Raw genomic sequence first — 18,615 nt, forward strand, 5'->3', positions numbered from 1 at the left:
CTTCCGAACTGGTTTTGGACCCCCGGGACCTACCCTACCATTTTCGGACGTTCCGGATCTGATTTTTCATTTATTTTAACCAAATAAGGACTCCTTAAATATGTTTTGACACTTTTAAAATTATATGTCATTTTCTAACATGTTTAAAATCACCTAATCTTGTAAAATGAAACCGGGCTACTACAGGTTTATTCTCCAAACTTGCACAAGGTATTGCTCCTACTACTTATTACAAAATTGGAGGAAAAGAATATGATATGGGATATTACTTAGCTAATGGTATTTATCCAAAATGGTCAGCTATTGTGCAAAGAATTCATGATCCACGCGGACCAAAAAAGAAATATTTCGCAATGAAGCAAGAATCTTGCAGAAAAGATGTTGAACGTGCATTTGGAGTCCTTCAATCACGATTTGCTATCGTGGCGTCACCAGCACGTGGTTGGAAGAAACGTCATTTACATGACATAATGACATCATGTATCATAATGCACAACATGATTATCGAAGATGAACGCGATCTCAGTGCACCCATTCAAGATGCGCGAGAAACACCTGCTCCAGAAGTCGAAATGATTGTCGATGAGAATATGAAGTTTCAAGAATTTCTCAATCGATATAAAAAAATAAAAGACAAATATGCTCACTACGCACTGCGGAATGCTTTAATTGAGCATTTGTGGGATGAATATAGTAGTTCAAATGTTTGAAGTTGTACTCGAACGGTCTAAGCATTTATGTTTGAAATTATATTTTGTATTATGCTTGTGATTTGTATGTGTTATGTTTGATGTTGTATCCGTTTTGTATTCGTTTTATTTTTGAAGTTGTATCCATTCTGTGGTTGTCTTATGTTTGAAGTCGTACACATATTTATCAATTTTAATAATTATCATATATTAATTTGTATTATCTATAAATTAATTTATATAATAATAATTAAACCATAAACTTTAAATTTAATATTTATATGTATTAACAATAAAATATTTTTAATTAATTAAAATATTATTTATATAATATGTAAAAATATTTATTAACGATAAAATATTTTTTTATAATCGCAAAATTAATTATATAGTTTGTAAAAATATGTTGAATAAAATTAATTAATATATATATGAAATAAAAGAAATATTCCGAGAATATTTTTTTTGGTGTAAGATTTGGTGTAAATAGGTTGGGGATGAATATTGTGTTTGGTGCAGAAATTGCACTATTTTAGTGCAAAAGTTGCACCAAAATGGTATTTGTAATTGGAAATGGCCTAATGATATCAGACAACGTCTTTTTGAATAATGTATTTTTTTTATATAAATTTGGAGGGAATGCTTTTGACCGATTCCATATTCAAAGTCTCAAACCTTGGCTTTCCGACAGCATTGGCATTAATGGTTCACATCCTTGAGTGAGACATTTTTTTAGAGAGTGATTTTGTTATTTGGATTGAACCCCAATTAGATCCAAAATAATGTTGATACAAACCCACTCCATCTCAATTCTCACATATATAAAAACAAAACTAGAGATGCAGGTTTTCATCGCTAAATTTATAGCGTTTGAGTGAGACTTATATCTCAACTTGTTAAATTTATCAACTATTTTAAAATTTAATATATGAATTTTTTTTTTCAAACTCAAACTATATTTTTTGTTAAAAAAAAAAATGGATATTGATATAGTCAAGCCGGCTCGTTATATTCAACCTTTTCAAACATCAAATGCCCCATCACGATTATATTAGCATTATGAGTCGATTTTAAGTTCGTATTGAAAATGAGAGGATGCTATATTTTTTTTAAATAAGGTTTGAATTTGAAAATTGTGCTTTGTAATAATATTGTAATAACAAACTTGTCATGCTTATCATGAATTTGGTTGGATTAATTTCTTCATACTGTGGTTTAAGAGATTATTTAAGTGTTTTTATTGCTTTTGGATTTTGGAAAGTTAACGGTTTTCTAATTGTTGTAATTTGGATGAATTGATTTGGAGCTATGAATTTTAAATTAATGACGATAAATTTATTGATTTATTTTGATAAATCAATTTGACAGTGAAACTCAAATATCAAACAGTTATTTTTTGATTCATTATATATAACTATATTCGTCATAATTCCTAACACGAGGTCATTTAAATCTTTTCCTTAATTATTTTCATAAATTTAAATCCTCCAATCTAGTTGCAACCTTAAATAAAATAATATATATATATATATATATATAATATAAATATTTGAATATTATTTTATCCCTCCCGATTATATAGTTATGTTTTTTTACACAATTCAAGAAAAATAATTGGAAAGTAAAACAAACTTTTGATTTTATGTATTCAATAAATAGTTGTACAATTTTCAAGATATAATTAAAAAAGACATATCAATAAAATGGTATAACGAATATTACTAAATATATGTAAGCTTCTATTTTTGGGACAAAAAAAAGTGACAAATATAATTAAGATGAAGAGAATATGTAGTTTTTTTTTATAAAAAAAATTAGAATAATTATTGTTGGGCTGAAATAATAATCTCTGCTGGTATATCGACCGAACCATGAAGCTTGAGTCGTTGTGCGGTTTAAAATTTTTGTATTGCACCATTAACATCAGCTATAACTTTTCGTAAAACGTCAAACTCTCGGTCCATTGTTGGGGTGTAATAATTATTGCTTTAAAAATCCTATAACTTTTGGTAAAATGACAAACACTAGTTCCAACAATTATCTTGTAAAACAATGTGATAAAATTCTATTTCTATTTATAATAAAAAATAATATAATATAAAAATCGATAAGAAATACATCAAACACAAAAACTCTTATGAAACTGTTTGAAGGGTCATTTTTTTTAGACGTATCTCTTATATGAATTATCCATTAAAAACTACATTTTATGTCAAAAATATTACTTATTACTCAACAAAATTAACCTCTTTTTTGGCGAAATTAAATATAAAGCAACAGGAAGAGTATGATCATTGAAAATTGACTCGATGCTATTCATTTATACTCCAAATCTCTGTCTCAGTAAATTCTAAATCCTTTCAATTTTCCATTCAGATTTTGATCGATGTTGTGAATTCTGAGTGGGAATCTCCGATCCATCATCGGCGGGAATGGAATCGCCGGGTCTTCTGGAAGACTTCGGTCAGAAGGTGGATTTGACGCGCAGGATCAGAGAGGTCCTGTTGAACTACCCGGAGGGCACAACCGTGCTCAAAGAGCTCATCCAGAACGCCGACGACGCGGGCGCCACCAGAGTCGCGCTCTGCCTCGACCGCAGGACTCATGCCACCCGCTCTCTCTTATCCGATTCTCTCGCCCAGTGGCAGGGCCCCGCGCTTCTGGCGTACAACGATGCAGTTTTCACCGAAGACGATTTCCTCAGTATTTCAAGGATTGGGGGCAGTTCCAAACATTCCCAGGCTTGGAAGACTGGTCGCTTCGGGTAATCCAGCAAATTCAGTTTATAAAAGCTTTTTATTTGTTGAGAGAATAGTTCATGTTCGGGTTTTTATTAGCGTCTGTTGAAAGTTGATGATGGATAACTGAGTGTATTGTGTCAATTTGCCCTCTTTCTCTACCATTTTTTTTGTATGCTTCTAGATTGTGTTTCATTTCCCTATCCCACCTTTATCATGGTTGTAGATTTACCTCCTGCCTCTGATCAATATGTTTTTGCGGATCATGTTGATTACAGCATTGATCGCAACTCGTCTTATTAGACATCGAAAATGTTAGGACATGCTGTTGCTTTGTACTGATAATGAACAAGGTTGCTACTTTGTGCTTGGTAGAATGTGCATTTCTACCACCAATGCTAATGAATATTGCAATGCATTAACATACAGCTGATGCTGATCTGGTCAAATATTTAGTTCCTACATTTGAAAGAGGCATGTTGGGAATCTTTTAAGAGAAATTATTCGAGGCGATGTTAATTTTCCTATAATATTTATTCAAGTCTCGTATTGAATTTTTAGGAACCATGTTTGTCGGGCCATCAAATGATGAAGACCGGTTTTGTGGTCTTATTTTATGTTTATGGAAGTGTTTTGCGCAATGGTTTTGGGAAAAAAACATGTTTGATATAATTTTCTAAGCATACATTTACTATTTTTCATGCCAAATCATGTTAGGTTGGTTTGCTAAATTTTATCAAGTCATGGTTGAATGTATATTTGCGTGGATTATTATTTGAGTAAGATATATTAAAAATAAAAATACAGTATATTTAATTCAAATATTGAATTATGACATAATAATTGGGTATTTTTGGGAAGTTGTGAAAAGTTGAGTTTAATGTTTGATTATGTTGGGAAGTGTAGAAATGGAGAGAAATCTATTTGTGGGAAGGACTGAAAAGAGGTGGTGTTATTTTATTTTATGTTGAGGAATGAAAACTGGAGTTGGGAGATGAAGATCAATTATAAACTATTTATAAGTGTTCAGTGGCTTTTTGTTGAAAGAATTCATATCTCCATATGTTTTGAGAACCAAAATTTATTAGTAAATAGTAAATGTACAATTGTAGGATAAGACGTGCTTCATGCCAATGTTTTGAGACGACAACCTAACTTGGGTACCTACCCTCAACACAGTCATGTTACACAATTATAACCTTGGATGATATAGGTTACCAACCAATCAGCAATGAACTAAATGGAGTTTTTTCTAATGATTTCTGCCTGCTATATTTAAGATATATAATTTAACTATGTGGGACCATTTATAAGCTGATGCATCATGATGGAAATGTGTCAGTCAAAACCTTTGGATTGAGAACCATTGCAAGTTCCACATCTTAATATACCATGGTCACTTTTGAACTTTGATTAACAATATCTTTCCCATTTAAGACGATGTTTCCGTTCTATTTGTGACTTTTATACTTACATCTAATGGCATTGTTTGAGTGGCCAACTTCCACACTCACAAATCTTTTTGTAGTTACTGGTTGACAAGGAGATACTTCTTGTTACTTTGGTTTTTTACAATGGGTAATTATGGTTTTTGCAGATCTTCAGTTTGGTGCTGAATTCTTTGTTCTGTTTGAAATGGATCATCTCTAATTTCATTGTTTCCAGGGTGGGATTCAACTCGGTGTACCATTTAACTGACTTGCCTTCTTTCGTAAGTGGAAAATATGTGGTCCTATTTGATCCTCAGAGTGCTTATCTTCCCAATATCTCCACAGCAAATCCTGGGAAGCGAATCGAGTATGTTAGTTCCTCAGCGATTTCACTGTATGAAGATCAATTTCTTCCATATTGTGCTTTTGGATGTGACATGAAAAATCCTTTCCATGGAACTTTATTTCGATTTCCCTTGAGGAATGTAGACCAGGCTGCAAAAAGTCAGCTCTCTAAGCAAGTGTACCTTGAAGATGATTTATCTTCCATGTTTAGTCAGCTCCACGAGGAAGGAATTCTATCACTACTTTTTCTTAAATGTGTATTATCCATAGAAATGTACATGTGGGAAGAAGGCAAAACTGAACCGAGGAAGTGTTTTTCGTGCTGTTTGGACTCAGCTGGTGAAACAGTGGTGGGTCATCGCCAGGCACTTCTGAGATTGTCATCAACAAATTATTCTGATTTCAAGATGGCGGACTTCGCATTGGACTTCTTGAGTGAGGCTGTGATTGATGATGTTTCATACAAAAGGACACATAGGTTTTTTGTTGTTCAAATGATGGCTTCACCGTCCAGTAGGATCGGCTCTTTCTCAACTTCCGCAGCAAAGGATTATGACTTACATCTATTGCCTTGGGGATCAGTCGCAGCATGCATTTCAGATGATTTACTCAACGTAATTCTTAGTAACTCAATTAGATGTTGGGTGATATTTCCAATCTCTGCAACTGTCTGTTATGAGGATTTTTCTCTTGCTCCTTTATAAGTACATGAAAATCTTCGGGGTACTTGTTCAATTATGTATGCGAATAGCACTCAGTTTTTGTTATTACGTATGCATCTTTTTTGGTGGGATTTATTATCGCAAATTCAGGGTTTTCTGAATAACTTGAATGCTTCATGCTTCAACTTTTTTGTGGTAAATAATGTTGGATTTACTCGTGCCTTTCATTGTTTTAGTTACTAGCTGCACATTTTTAGTTAGTGGTTGAAGAGTTTGTTTGGTGGCGATTAGTTTGCTGATGAAGAATCACATCTAGAAATAACCTGTATGTTGTAGCTCACTGAGACTTGGGGCTGCAATCATCTCTTGAAAATGTTTGAAGCTACAATACTGGCTTTCGAATTTTAAGATTTTAGAGGGCAAATGAAGTACCAGAGCAGAATGATACTTATTTTTCTTAAGATTTAAGGTCTTGATGTGCTACTGTATTTATCTCTTTTTGTGTGGAGCTCTGGTCCACTTTTTTGTAATTATTACCTCTTATATCTAATGAATATTTTAGTTTCCTATAAAAAAAAGAAAGAAAGAAAAGATTTGCTACTGTATTAAATATGCCTTGGTGCTTAAGTTTCTATTATGTAATGAGGATTTAATAAGCAAAATTGGTTACACTGAAGTTTTGTTTTTAATTGGAGCAAAAGCAGGAAACACATACACTGATTGTTGGATACTTTCTCCAATTAACCAATCTTTTTTTCATGTGAATTTTTGACAGGATGATGTTCTGAAGCTAGGGCGGGCATTTTGTTTTCTCCCACTGCCTTTGAAAACTGGACTCCGTGTGCAAATCAATGGATATTTTGAGGTTTCTTCGAATCGCCGTGGGATTTGGTATGGAGATGACATGGACAGATCTGGAAAAATTCGGTCCGTCTGGAACAGGCTTCTCCTGGAAGATGTTGTGGCTCCTTGTTTCAATAAACTGTTGCTTGGTGTACAACAACTCCTGGGCCCAACAAAAAATTATTATTCTTTGTGGCCTATTGGTTTATTTGAAGAGCCATGGAATTTGTTAGTTGAGCATTTATACAGGAGCATCAGGGAGTCCCCTGTCTTGTATTCAAAGGTGGATGGTGGAAAATGGATTTCACCTGAGGAAGCATTTCTTCATGACTCCGAAACTTCAGGAAGTAAGGAACTTGGTGATATTCTTGTCCAGCTTGGAATGCCTACTGTTCCTTTACCTAGTGACTTATTTAATATGATATTGAATTCCATAACTGTCAAGCATCAAAAAGTTGTTACTCCTGATTCAGTACGCCAGTATTTGAGACATAGTGAATATTTGAACGTAATCAGCAAACCTCGGAAGCTTATGTTGTTGGAATATTGCCTTGAAGACTTGATTGACACTGAAGCTGGGAGTCATGCATCTGACCTGCCTTTGCTTCCATTGGCAAGTGGCGGTTTTGGGTTAATTTCCAAATACAAAGAAGGGATTACATATTTTATTTGCAATGAGCTAGAATATGTGCTCCTTCAACAAATCTCAGATAGGCTGATAGATGGAAGTATTCCGATTAACCTTTTATGCAGATTAACAGCAATAGCAAATGTCTCGGGAGCAAATCTGGTTGTTTTCAATGTAAATGAGTTTGTTAAACTATTTCCTGCGTTTGTACCCGGTGGATGGAAGTATAAGACTAGGGTTCTATGGGATCCGAGTTCCAATTCTTCTCATCCAACTTCTTCTTGGTTTTTACTCTTTTGGCGTTATCTTAGGGAGCAGTGTGAAGAGTTGTCTCTTTTTGGAGATTGGCCTATACTACCATCACAGACTGGTCATTTGTGTAAGCCTTCTATGCAGAAAAAAATGCTTGATGTGGCGAAATTATCTGATAAAATGCAACACATTCTCGTCAAGCTAGGATGCAAGATATTGAACAACAATTACTGCATTGAACACCCAAATTTGGTTAACTATGTGCACAATGCTGATGGTGAAGGTGTTTTAGATTCAATTTTTGACGTGTCTTCTAACAATAGCATTGGTCAACTTCTTCAGTGTTTGGAAGCAAATGAAAGAGATGTGCTTCGCCAATTTATTCTAAATCCGTCATGGTTTATTGGAAAGAAAATGGACGATTCTCTCATACAAAATAGCAAGTGGCTTCCAATTTATAGTGTGTATGGTGGAGAATCTTCTGAACCTTTCAAGCATTCAGATTTGATAAACCCTCGTAAATACATACCCCCATTTGATAGTCCAGAGTGCTTGTTTTGCGATGAATTCCTCTGTAATTTGTCAGACACTGAAGAGGAATTGCTTAGGAGATATTATGGAATCGAAAGAATGAAGAAGACAGATTTCTATAAGCTTCATGTTTTGAATAGTATAAAGAACTTGAAAAATGATGTGCGGGATAGTGTCATGTTGTCAATTCTTCAAGATTTACCACAATTATGTGTTGAGGATGAATCCTTCAAAGAAATCTTGACGACCTCTGCATTCATACCCACTGCTAGTGGGGGTCTTAAAAGTCCAGCTAGTCTATATGATCCACGGAATGAGGAACTGTGTGCTTTACTAGAGGATGTTGATAGTTTTCCTTCTGGGAAATTTCGTGAATCAGGAATTTTGGACATGCTGCAAGGTTTGGGTCTTAAGAGGACTGTGTCTGTCGAGGTGGTCATAGAAAGTGCTCGGCACGTGGAATGCCTAATGCATGAAAATCAGGAAAATGCTCATTCAAAAGGAAAGATACTTCTTTCATATTTGGAAGTGAACGCATTCAAGTGGCTCCCTGATCCACCAGCTGATGATCAAGGAGCAGTTAATAGAATATTCTTTAGAGCTGCAAATGCATTTAAATCTCGTCAATTCAAATCTGACTTAGAGAAGTTCTGGAATGATCTTAAGCTTATTTCATGGTGCCCAGTCCGTGTTTTTCCACCTCACATTTCATTACCATGGCCCACAGCTTCGTCAATGGTTGCTCCCCCCAAACTTGTGCGGCCATACTCGGACATGTGGCTTGTTTCTGCCAGCATGCGAATACTTGATGGAGAATGCTCCTCTTCTGCATTATCCTACCAACTTGGCTGGTCTAACCCACCAGGAGGAAGTGTAGTCGCAGCCCAGCTGCTTGAGCTTGGTAAGAATAATGAGATTGTATCTGATCCATTTCTTCGGCAAGAACTGGCTTTGGCAATGCCCAGGATATACTCTAACTTGATGTCTTTGGTTGGTTCTGATGAGCTGGACATTGTAAGGGCTGTTCTAGAAGGTTGCCGGTGGATTTGGGTGGGAGATGGATTTGCCACCTCCAGTGAGGTTGTCCTTAATGGTCCTCTTAACTTGGCTCCATATATACGTGTCATGCCTATTGATTTAGCTGCTTTCAGTGACTTGTTTTTGGAGCTAGGTATTCAGGAACGCTTGAGGCCTTCTGATTATGCAAATATATTACATAGAATGGCTACGAAGAAGGGCGCTGCTCCTCTGGATTCTCAGGAAATCAGTTCTGTTGTGTTTATTGCTCATCATCTTGCTGAAGCTCACTTTCAGGAGGATCAAGCACATCTATATCTTCCAGATGTATCAGGCAGACTATATAGTGCATCAGATTTAGTATATAATGATGCTCCCTGGTTGCTCGACTCTGAAGGCTGTGACAATTTGTTTGGTAGTACCACAATTTCGTTGGGCGCTAAACAAACTATTCACAAATTTGTTCATGGAAACATTTCTCATGATGTTGCTGAAAAACTTGGAGTACGTTCCTTCCGGAGGATTTTGCTAGCAGAGAGTTCTGACTCTATGAATTTGAGTTTGTCTGGTGCTGCCGAAGCATTTGGGCAGCATGAAGCACTAACAACTAGACTTAGACATATTCTTGAAATGTATGCTGATGGGCCATCAGTTCTCTTTGAGTTGGTGCAAAATGCTGAGGATGCTGGAGCTTCTACTGTGGCCTTTTTACTGGACAAAACAAATCATGGCACTTCATCTCTTTTGTCTCGCGAAATGGCTGATTGGCAGGGGCCAGCTTTGTATTGTTTTAACGATTCTGTATTCAGTTCCCAAGATCTCTATGCTATTTCACGCATAGGCCAGGAAAATAAACTGGAGAAGCCGTTTGCAATTGGAAGATTTGGGCTTGGATTTAATTGTGTTTATCACTTTACGGACATACCTACTTTTGTTTCTGGGGAAAATATTGTCATGTTTGATCCTCATGCCTGCAATTTGCCAGGAATTTCTGCTTCTCACCCTGGCCTCAGAATTAAATTTGTGGATAGAAAAATTTTGGAACATTTTCCTGATCAGTTTTCTCCATTTCTCCACTTTGGATGTGATCTGCAACATCCATTACCTGGCACTCTTTTCCGCTTTGCCCTTAGGACTTCAAGTGCTGCCTCTAGAAGTCAAATAAAAAAAGAAATATGTGCACCTGCTGATGTCCTATCACTTTTTTCTTCCTTTTCAGAAGTTGTTTCTGAGACTCTGCTATTCCTTCGAAATGTACAAACTATATCCATCTTTGTCAAAGAAGGGCCTGATAGCGCAATGCAGTTATTACACCATGTTGGCAAGAAATGTCACTTTGAACCTGAAGCCGGAAAAAATCCATTTAATGACGTTTTTGGTTTTATGTATGGAAATCAGCAAGATAAATTGAGTAAGGATCAGTTCCTTAATAGGTTGAGCAAATCTATTAATTCAGACGTTCCATGGAGGTCTCAAAAGCTTATCATGTCCGAACAGAACCCTTCTGGGCATAGGTCGCACCAGTGGTTAATAAGTGAATGCTTAGGTGGTTTCCACAACCAAATTAAATCCAAAACCTTTGACAAGAAATTTTTCAAATTTGTTCCCTGGGCCTGTGTTGCCACACCTATCAACTCAGTTGAGATTGAGAAACAATCGGGGGTGAGAGGGGAAAATTTTGAAAAGTCTAATCCAAGTACTGCTGACATTCTGCAGGTTCCTCTAGCCTTTAGCGCAGAAAAAATCAATTTTGAAGGTCGTGCTTTTTGCTTCTTACCACTTCCAATTAGTACTGGTCTGCCTGTTCACGTCAATGCCTATTTTGAGTTATCATCAAATCGGAGGGACATATGGTTTGGTGATGACATGGTGGGGGGTGGAAAGATGCGTTCAGACTGGAACATGTACCTACTTGAAGAAGTTGTTGCACCAGCTTATGGTCACCTTCTTGGGACACTGGCATTGGAATTGGGCCCAAGTGATATATTTTTTTCTTATTGGCCAACAAAGGCAGTTTTTGAGCCTTGGACATCATTGGTAAGAAGCCTTTACCATTATGTTTCTAATACCGATCTTCGTGTGTTGTACACTAAAACTCGAGGTGGCCGGTGGATTTCGACTAAGCAAGCTATTTTTCCTGATCATACTTTTCATAAAGCATGGGAACTTTTAGATGCATTGTCTGATGCTAGTTTACCTGTGGCTATAGTTCCAAAGGAGATTGTTGACAAATTCAAGGACATCATCCCATCCTTGCATTACCTCACACCCGAGTTGCTGAGAAATCTTTTGATAAGGAGGAGACGTGAATTCAGAGATAGAGATGCAATGATCTTAATTCTAGAATACTGTTTGCTTGATCTAACAACTCCAGTTATATCAAAAAGTTTTTATGGGTTACCCTTGATACCTCTTTCAAATGATGGATTTGCTAAGCTAGAGAAAAGAGGGTCGAGTGACCAAATTTATGTTGCACTGGGGGATGGACACATACTTCTCAAGCATTCAATCCCAAATCAACTGGTAGATGCGAGGATTTCTGATAATATATTTCAAAAGTTGCGTGTTATTGCCGAAAGTGAAGATTTTAACATAAATTTTCTGACATGTCCAATGCTAGAAAAACTGCTTATCAGATTACTTCCAGCAGAATGGCATTATGCTAAGCAAGTGACTTGGGTTCCTGGTAATCAAGACCATCCCAGCATGGAATGGGTTAAACTTCTATGGAGTTATCTGCGATCATGTTGTGAAGATCTATCTTTGTTTTCAAACTGGCCAATTTTGCCTGTTGAAAACAATTATCTAATGCAGCTTGTTGAAAATTCTAAAGTGATTAGAGATGGTGGGTGGAGCGAAAACATGTCTTCCCTATTGCACAGAGCTGGATGCCTTATATTGAGACGTGACATTCCAATTGAACATGCCCAGTTGAATCATTATGTGCAGCCCTCTACCGCAATGGGTGTTCTTAATGCACTACTAGCGGCAAACAGTATGGTGGATGGCATCGAGGAGCTTTTTGGTGATACTAGTGATGGAGCACTTAATGAGCTTAGGAGTTTTATTCTCCAGTCCAAATGGTTCGCTGAAGGCTCTATGAGTAGCACTCACATTAATATTATTAAGAACATTCCAATGTTTGAGGTGTACAAAAGTAGAAAGCTTGTGTCCCTTCGTGGATCTCCCAAATTTCTTAAACCAGTATCCATACACGAAGATCTTTTAAGTGATGTCTTTTTGAGACTGGATTCAGAAAAAGAAAGAATGATACTGAAAACGTATCTAGGGATCAGTGAACCCTCGAGAGTGATTTTCTACAAAGATTATGTTCTTTCTCGCATGTCACAGTTCATTTTCCAGGAAGGCATTCTCTCGGGCATTCTGTCCGATATTAGGTTCTTGATTGAAAATGATAACAGCTGCATAGAATTGTTCTCTATGATACCTTTTGTTCAGGCTCTTGATGGTGCATGGAAAGAACCAATCAGGTGTGTTTCTCAACTTCCTCAATTTATGACTATAAATAATTGCATAAAAAAAACTGCTCAATAATTCGTGTTGGGATGTAAAAAATTTTGTTTTAAAATTTTTTGATTTTCGGTGTTTAGAGTACTGGAGCAGTAGGGACAAAGTCACACAAATAGGCCATTAAATATTTAGAATGGAAGTAAGAGCGTCTTTTACTTACATGAGCATGGGAAAAGCAGCTAAAGAAACATGAATTCTCTTGTTTTTTCGATGAAAAAAACTTAAAAGGTAGCTTGGATGTCCACTGTAATCTTAAGCTTGTTTTGATGATCTTTGGATTATATAATTTTTGGCAAACTCTGGAGATGTTCTTCTCCAGTTTTTTTATAGCCATTTAGTTTGTGAAGGCCTGTATAAAGCTTTCGAGTATCATTATCATTGCACACTTCTCAAGATAGTTGAATCAAGTGCATAAATCTTTCTTCTTTTTTTTTGATAGGAAACTCTTATATATTATATACGATAATAAAATCTTACGAAAGGCGGATAAGATATCCGCTACTTACAAAAGAAAAAACGACTCCCTAATCATATCAACAAAAAACAAAAGACCAATCCCTTAATAAATCCGAGATTGCAATATTCTGAAAATCCTTAAAAGATCTACTCCACATAGCAATCCGTATCTTGATCTTTTCCCAACACTCTTCCGCCGTTTCTTCTCAATTCTCAAAGATTCTTCCATTTCTCTCCAACAACACCGACCAACAATTACCATGAACCTCCAAAGACCACAATATTCTCCCCTTCTTGCCCAAAAGAGAAGCAAGATCCGTAGCAAAAAGCTCCTGAAGAGATCGAGGTGTTACCCACATTAACCTCATCTCCTTCAAAGCCCTCGACCACAATCCATATGTGAAAGAACAATGTATAAGCATGTGATCCTGAGTTTCCCCCTCTTTCCCGACATAACACACACCAATTCGGATTCAAAGCAGATGAAGGCCATCTTCTTTGCATCAACTCCGAAGTCGGCAATTTACCCAACACTGCTGTCCAAGAAAAAACTTGAATCTTCGAAGGGATTGGTAATTTCCAGATAACATTGAAGAAGGAAAACAAAAGAAAACGCTAATAGGAAAGGACTCAAAAAAAGATTTGACCGAGAAAATACCAGAAGGGGCCCCAACCCACACTCTCACATCCTTGGCCCCATCAACCAATTTAACTCTCATCAACTCATCTAACAGTACACCTACCTCAGCAATTTCCTGATCCCTCAAACATGCTCTTGCTGAAGTTACTGTTTCTGAAACAGAAACTTAGTAACTTCATGACATGGTAGTTTTGAGAATGTCTCGATCTCGGATTTATTACGAGATTGGGCTTTTGCATTTTGTTGATAGGGGTAGGATCATGAAAGCTTCTTTGTCATTGGCTGATCACTTGTCCGCATATTGTACATCATAATTTTATCGTAATTAATATAATGTTGTTTCTTATATATAAAAAAAAAGACATGGTAGTTTTGGGCTTTTTTCATTTTCTTTGCGTAGCAAGATTCCAAGAAACATATGTCTTGCAAGTTAACAACATATTAAATATAATATAAAATAAAAAAATAAATTTAAATTTACTCAACGCTTATAAGAAAAGTAAAGTAATGATTAAAATTTCAAATAATCTTTTTGTTTTATTTTTTTAAGATGTATTAAATTTATAATAGTTGCTAATTGTCATATGCTTTAATTAAATTTATGTAAATGTGGATTACATATTTTCCATCTACTTTGTAATAATTATCTTTGATTTATTTATATTGATGTATTTAATTTTTAATATTTACTTCTCATTGAAATTCGAGATTACTCATAAATTTTATATTTTATTTTTCCTTTATTTTTGACACCCATTTCCCATCAAACGTTCATGCAATTATGCTGATTTGTGATAAATTCATGTCATTGGAGTGATTATTGTTTTACAGTTACTCTGGACGTTTACCCAATGCAGCCTTCCTTTTTTGAACCACCATGATGTTTCATAACAGTGTTGTGCAACATATGTTTGGCATTGTTTTAGGGAAACATATTTGTTATTAGTGATTAATGATGCCAGATCGCATAAAAAATGGTCTCGTAATGTGGATATATCATAATGTAATTCTGATCAAAAGACTTCAATTTTTGTGTTTTGGGTTATAATATAATTATATATTATTTTTGAAAGGCGATAAAATTTTTTAAAAGTCATGATTATGTTGGGAGATACGAAAAGGATGGAAAATATGGTTTGAGGAATAGAAAGAAAATGGATGGTTATTTTTTATTTTATTTTGGGGGAGGTAAAATGAAGGGTTGAAAATGAAAGGTTATGTGTTAATTCCATGTTTTGTTGTGTGAAGTAGATTGTGGCTTGGACAATACTCGCCTGTTGAGTTAGTTTTTGGACTTGAGTTTAGACCCAAGTCCATAATTTTAACACGGTATCAAAGTCCAGACCTACCGTTATGTGTTGGACTGCCCATAGTTAGACAATCTGTTAATGTCTCCATGCTCCGGTTGCTCATTCCTGGGCGTGAGGGGGTGTTATAATTGTCCCACATCGGCTGGACTGAGTTTTTGGGAGTTCTATATATGGACTTAGACAATCTTCCCATTTGGAACTAGCTTTTGGGGTTGGGTTAGGCACAAGTTCATAATCTCCAACACTTTTCACACTTTGCAAGGTGGTTGTTTTCTCATTACTTGAAGATCTTTATCTCAATGGTAAATGTATTCCTTGTGGACCTCTAGTCCACATATGTATTTAACTCTTTTAACTTATTAATAACAATATTTATGTTTCTGATAAAAAAAAAATGGTAAATGTATTCCCATTATGACGCGAGTTGCTCCATGGCAGGCTTTATGATCCTCGGATTCCCGAACTGAAAGCATTTCTTCACAGTGGCACGTTTTTCCCATCGGAGAACTTTTCTGACCCACAAACTCTGAAAACTCTAGTAACCCTTGGGCTCAGACAGACTTTAGGCTTTACTGGTTTACTCGATTCTGCCAAGTCAGTTTCATTGTCGTACAATTCAAGAGACTCAGAGGCAATACTGATCTCAAAAAGGCTGCTTTCTTGTTTAAACACAATAACTTTGAAGCTGCCTTGCAATGAGGGAAAACTTTCAACAGATGATATGTTATCTACAGATATTGCACTTCGTGAAGGTGAAGAGGAGAGGTCCTACATTTATGGTTCTGAATATCTTTTGTCAGATGTTTTGGATATTGATTCAGTTGTCAACGACATGGTTGATGACAGGATTGGAGAAAATTTTTGGTCAGATCTGAGGGCTATCAGCTGGTGTCCTGTGTACACTGATCCACCAATTCATGGACTTCCATGGTTAGCCTCAGCTGATAGAATTGCAGCGCCAGTTAGAGTCAAACCTAAATCACAGATGTGGATTGTTTCATGTAAGTTTCATTTGTTGGATGGAGAATGTTCTGAGTACCTACAACAGAAACTTGGTTGGATGGATCAACCGGATGTGGAAACCTTGTCTGCACAATTAGTTGGGTTATCTAATAGCTATAATGAGCTCAAGCTGCATTTTAATGACAAACTGCAAAAGCAGATACCATTAATCTATTCACACTTGCAAAATTATATTGAAACTGATGATTTGACGTTACTTAAATCTTCCTTGGCTGGTGTTCCTTGGGTTTGGATTGGAGATGATTTTGTGGTTTCTGAGGTGCTTGCGTTCGATTCCCCTGTGAAATTTACTCCATATATTTATGTTGTACCATCTGAATTGTCACTTTTCCAGGATTTACTTCTGGCATTAGGTGTTAGACGTAGTTTTGACGTTTTTGATTATTTTCATGTTCTTCAACGACTGCAAAATGATGTAAAAGGTGGCTCTCTCTCAAGTGACCAGTTGAGTTTTGTTCTGCATATACTAGAAACTGTGGCAGATAGTTATGCGGAAGGGTCAGTACTTGAAAATCCTAGTACTCTATTGATTCCAGATTCTACTGAAGTGCTCAGAGCTGCTGGGGATCTTGTGTACAATGATGCACCATGGATAGAGACCCATTCCCTTGTTGGAAAACGTTGTGTGCATCCATCGATCAGCTATGACTTGGCCAACAGATTGGGCATTCAATCGCTCCGTTCCGTTTCTTTAGTCAGTAAAGAATTAACTAAAGATCTGCCTTGCATGGACTATAGTAAAATAAGCGAGCTACTGGAATCTCATGGGAACTTTGAGTTTCTCCTTTTTGACTTGATTGAATTGGCAGATTGCTGCAAAACCGATAAGCTTCACCTCGTTTTTGACAAGAGGGAACATCCACGTCAGTCTCTGTTGCAACACAATCTAGGTGATAACCCGCAGTTTAATTTGCTATAGCTATTTTAAGATGAATAAATTTTTGTCGTAAAAACACCGCCTAGGACCGCCTAGGCGGTGGGTGGGTCACCGCCCACCGTCTCGATTTTTAAAAAATCGATGGCTCCAGGCGGTGCTGGGAAAATCGGCCGTCTAGGCGGCTCTATTTTTAAAAAAATGATATTTTTTTTTAAAAAAACAATTGAACAATTGAAATTGAAATTTTTATTGTTCATTAGTGTCCGATTAGAAATGATTCTTATATTTAGCTTGACATTGTATATCTTTTTCTTTTGTTCTTGGAAATGCCAGCTTTTGATGGCATATGTAAGTTTAAAAAATTGGTGTCTTTTATAGATTTTCTGATTCTGAGCTTTTTGTGATTGACGCCCAAACCTATGCAGCGGAATTTCAAGGGCCTGCTTTGGTGGCAATATTGGAGGGTGCTAGTTTAAGTGGAGATGAAGTAGCCAGCCTTCAATTTCTTCCACCATGGAATCTGAGGGGTGACACTCTCAACTATGGCTTAGGATTACTAAGCTGTTTTTCCATAAGTGATTTGCCATCAGTCTTATCTGATGGCTTCTTGTACATTTTTGATCCTAGGGGTGTAGCTATTGCCCCACCTTCAAGTCACTCGCCTTCTGCCAAAGTTTTTCCATTGAAAGGTACATGGTTTTGATATCCTTAGCTCTCAACTTAGGGTTTATACATAAAATAACATATTTTCTTGTGTTGGATATCTCATTTGGTTCATTTAATTAATTAGATTAGATTACTGTGTAGAGACAATTTGTTATTTTCACCAGTATTAGCTGTATGTTCCTTATGATGTCATCCATTTTATGTCTATATATTTCCCATAGTTTCTTGTGTTTATGTGTTAGAAAGTTTTATTCATTGAGTGATAATAGTTCGGAGGAAAATGTTTTGGTTGCTTATCCTTTAATTATTATGCTTGGGATCATTTTTCACGAGGAATGGCCATTCCTCAGGAAACCTTGACCTACAAACATGGAATGTCATTCCCCTTGTTGCTCAAAGGTTGCTCATCCGGATAACATGAGACAGCTAAAATTCAGGATTTATTATTATTTTTTAATGAAAATGACTTCATTAAAAGGTAAAAAATAATACAAATACACTGGGCATCCCCAGGAGAAAATCATTAATAGTCCAAGGAATCAAAAACACTGGCCATCCCCAGGAGAAAGGTCATACAACATAAAGAAACAGTACAATCATTATATCGCCATCTCATAAGGAATACAACGGAATGCCAGCACTTGCACTCTAGCCAGCATCTTCTCAACACATGGTTCTTCATCTTCAAATACCGCCCTATTGCGAGAAATCCAAACCTGATAGATTCATGCCGCTAGAGCCACAACTCGTAGTTTTGCAAGCCTAGAGTTGCCCCTATATGTGCCACGAAATGCCTTCAAAATAGTATGCCGAGTAGCCATTCTCTTCCTCATACCCAACCAATCCCGCACTTTGTTCCAAAGGATGGCCGTGACTTTGCACTCAAAGAACAGGTGAGCATGACATTCATCTTTTTGTTTGCATAATGGGCATAATCTATCACCCACAAACCCGATCCTTGGTGAGTAGCTTTCCAT

General features: G+C 36.4%; 2 protein-coding genes across 6 annotated transcripts in view; both read left to right on the forward strand.

The window, feature by feature from the left end:
• The first annotated feature begins 257 nt into the window (after window positions 1-257).
• LOC140889679 (uncharacterized) lies at window positions 258-710 on the forward strand. Its single transcript, XM_073297401.1, has one exon. It carries the CDS (start codon window positions 258-260, stop codon window positions 708-710), a length of 453 nt encoding a protein of 150 aa, XP_073153502.1.
• Window positions 711-2,975: 2,265 nt separating this feature from the next.
• LOC140893512 (uncharacterized) overlaps window positions 2,976-18,615 on the forward strand; it is a 40,301-nt gene continuing 24,661 nt past the window's right edge. For 3 of the 5 annotated variants that reach the window (XM_073302593.1, XM_073302594.1, XM_073302597.1), the window contains exons 1-5: window positions 2,976-3,453; window positions 5,093-5,816; window positions 6,640-12,626; window positions 15,511-16,985; window positions 17,398-17,661. In XM_073302593.1, coding sequence (XP_073158694.1) covers window positions 3,122-3,453; window positions 5,093-5,816; window positions 6,640-12,626; window positions 15,511-16,985; window positions 17,398-17,661 — 8,782 coding nt within the window. In that variant the 5' untranslated portion in view covers window positions 2,976-3,121. Of the gene's footprint in view, window positions 3,454-5,024; window positions 5,926-6,639; window positions 12,627-15,510; window positions 16,986-17,397; window positions 17,662-18,615 lie in introns of those variants that run through there. The other 2 variants (XM_073302595.1, XM_073302596.1) reach the window with 2 other exon arrangements.

The sequence above is a fragment of the Henckelia pumila genome, chromosome 3 (genome assembly GCF_033568475.1).
Source record: "Henckelia pumila isolate YLH828 chromosome 3, ASM3356847v2, whole genome shotgun sequence".
In the NCBI taxonomy this organism is placed as follows: Eukaryota; Viridiplantae; Streptophyta; class Magnoliopsida; order Lamiales; family Gesneriaceae; genus Henckelia; species Henckelia pumila.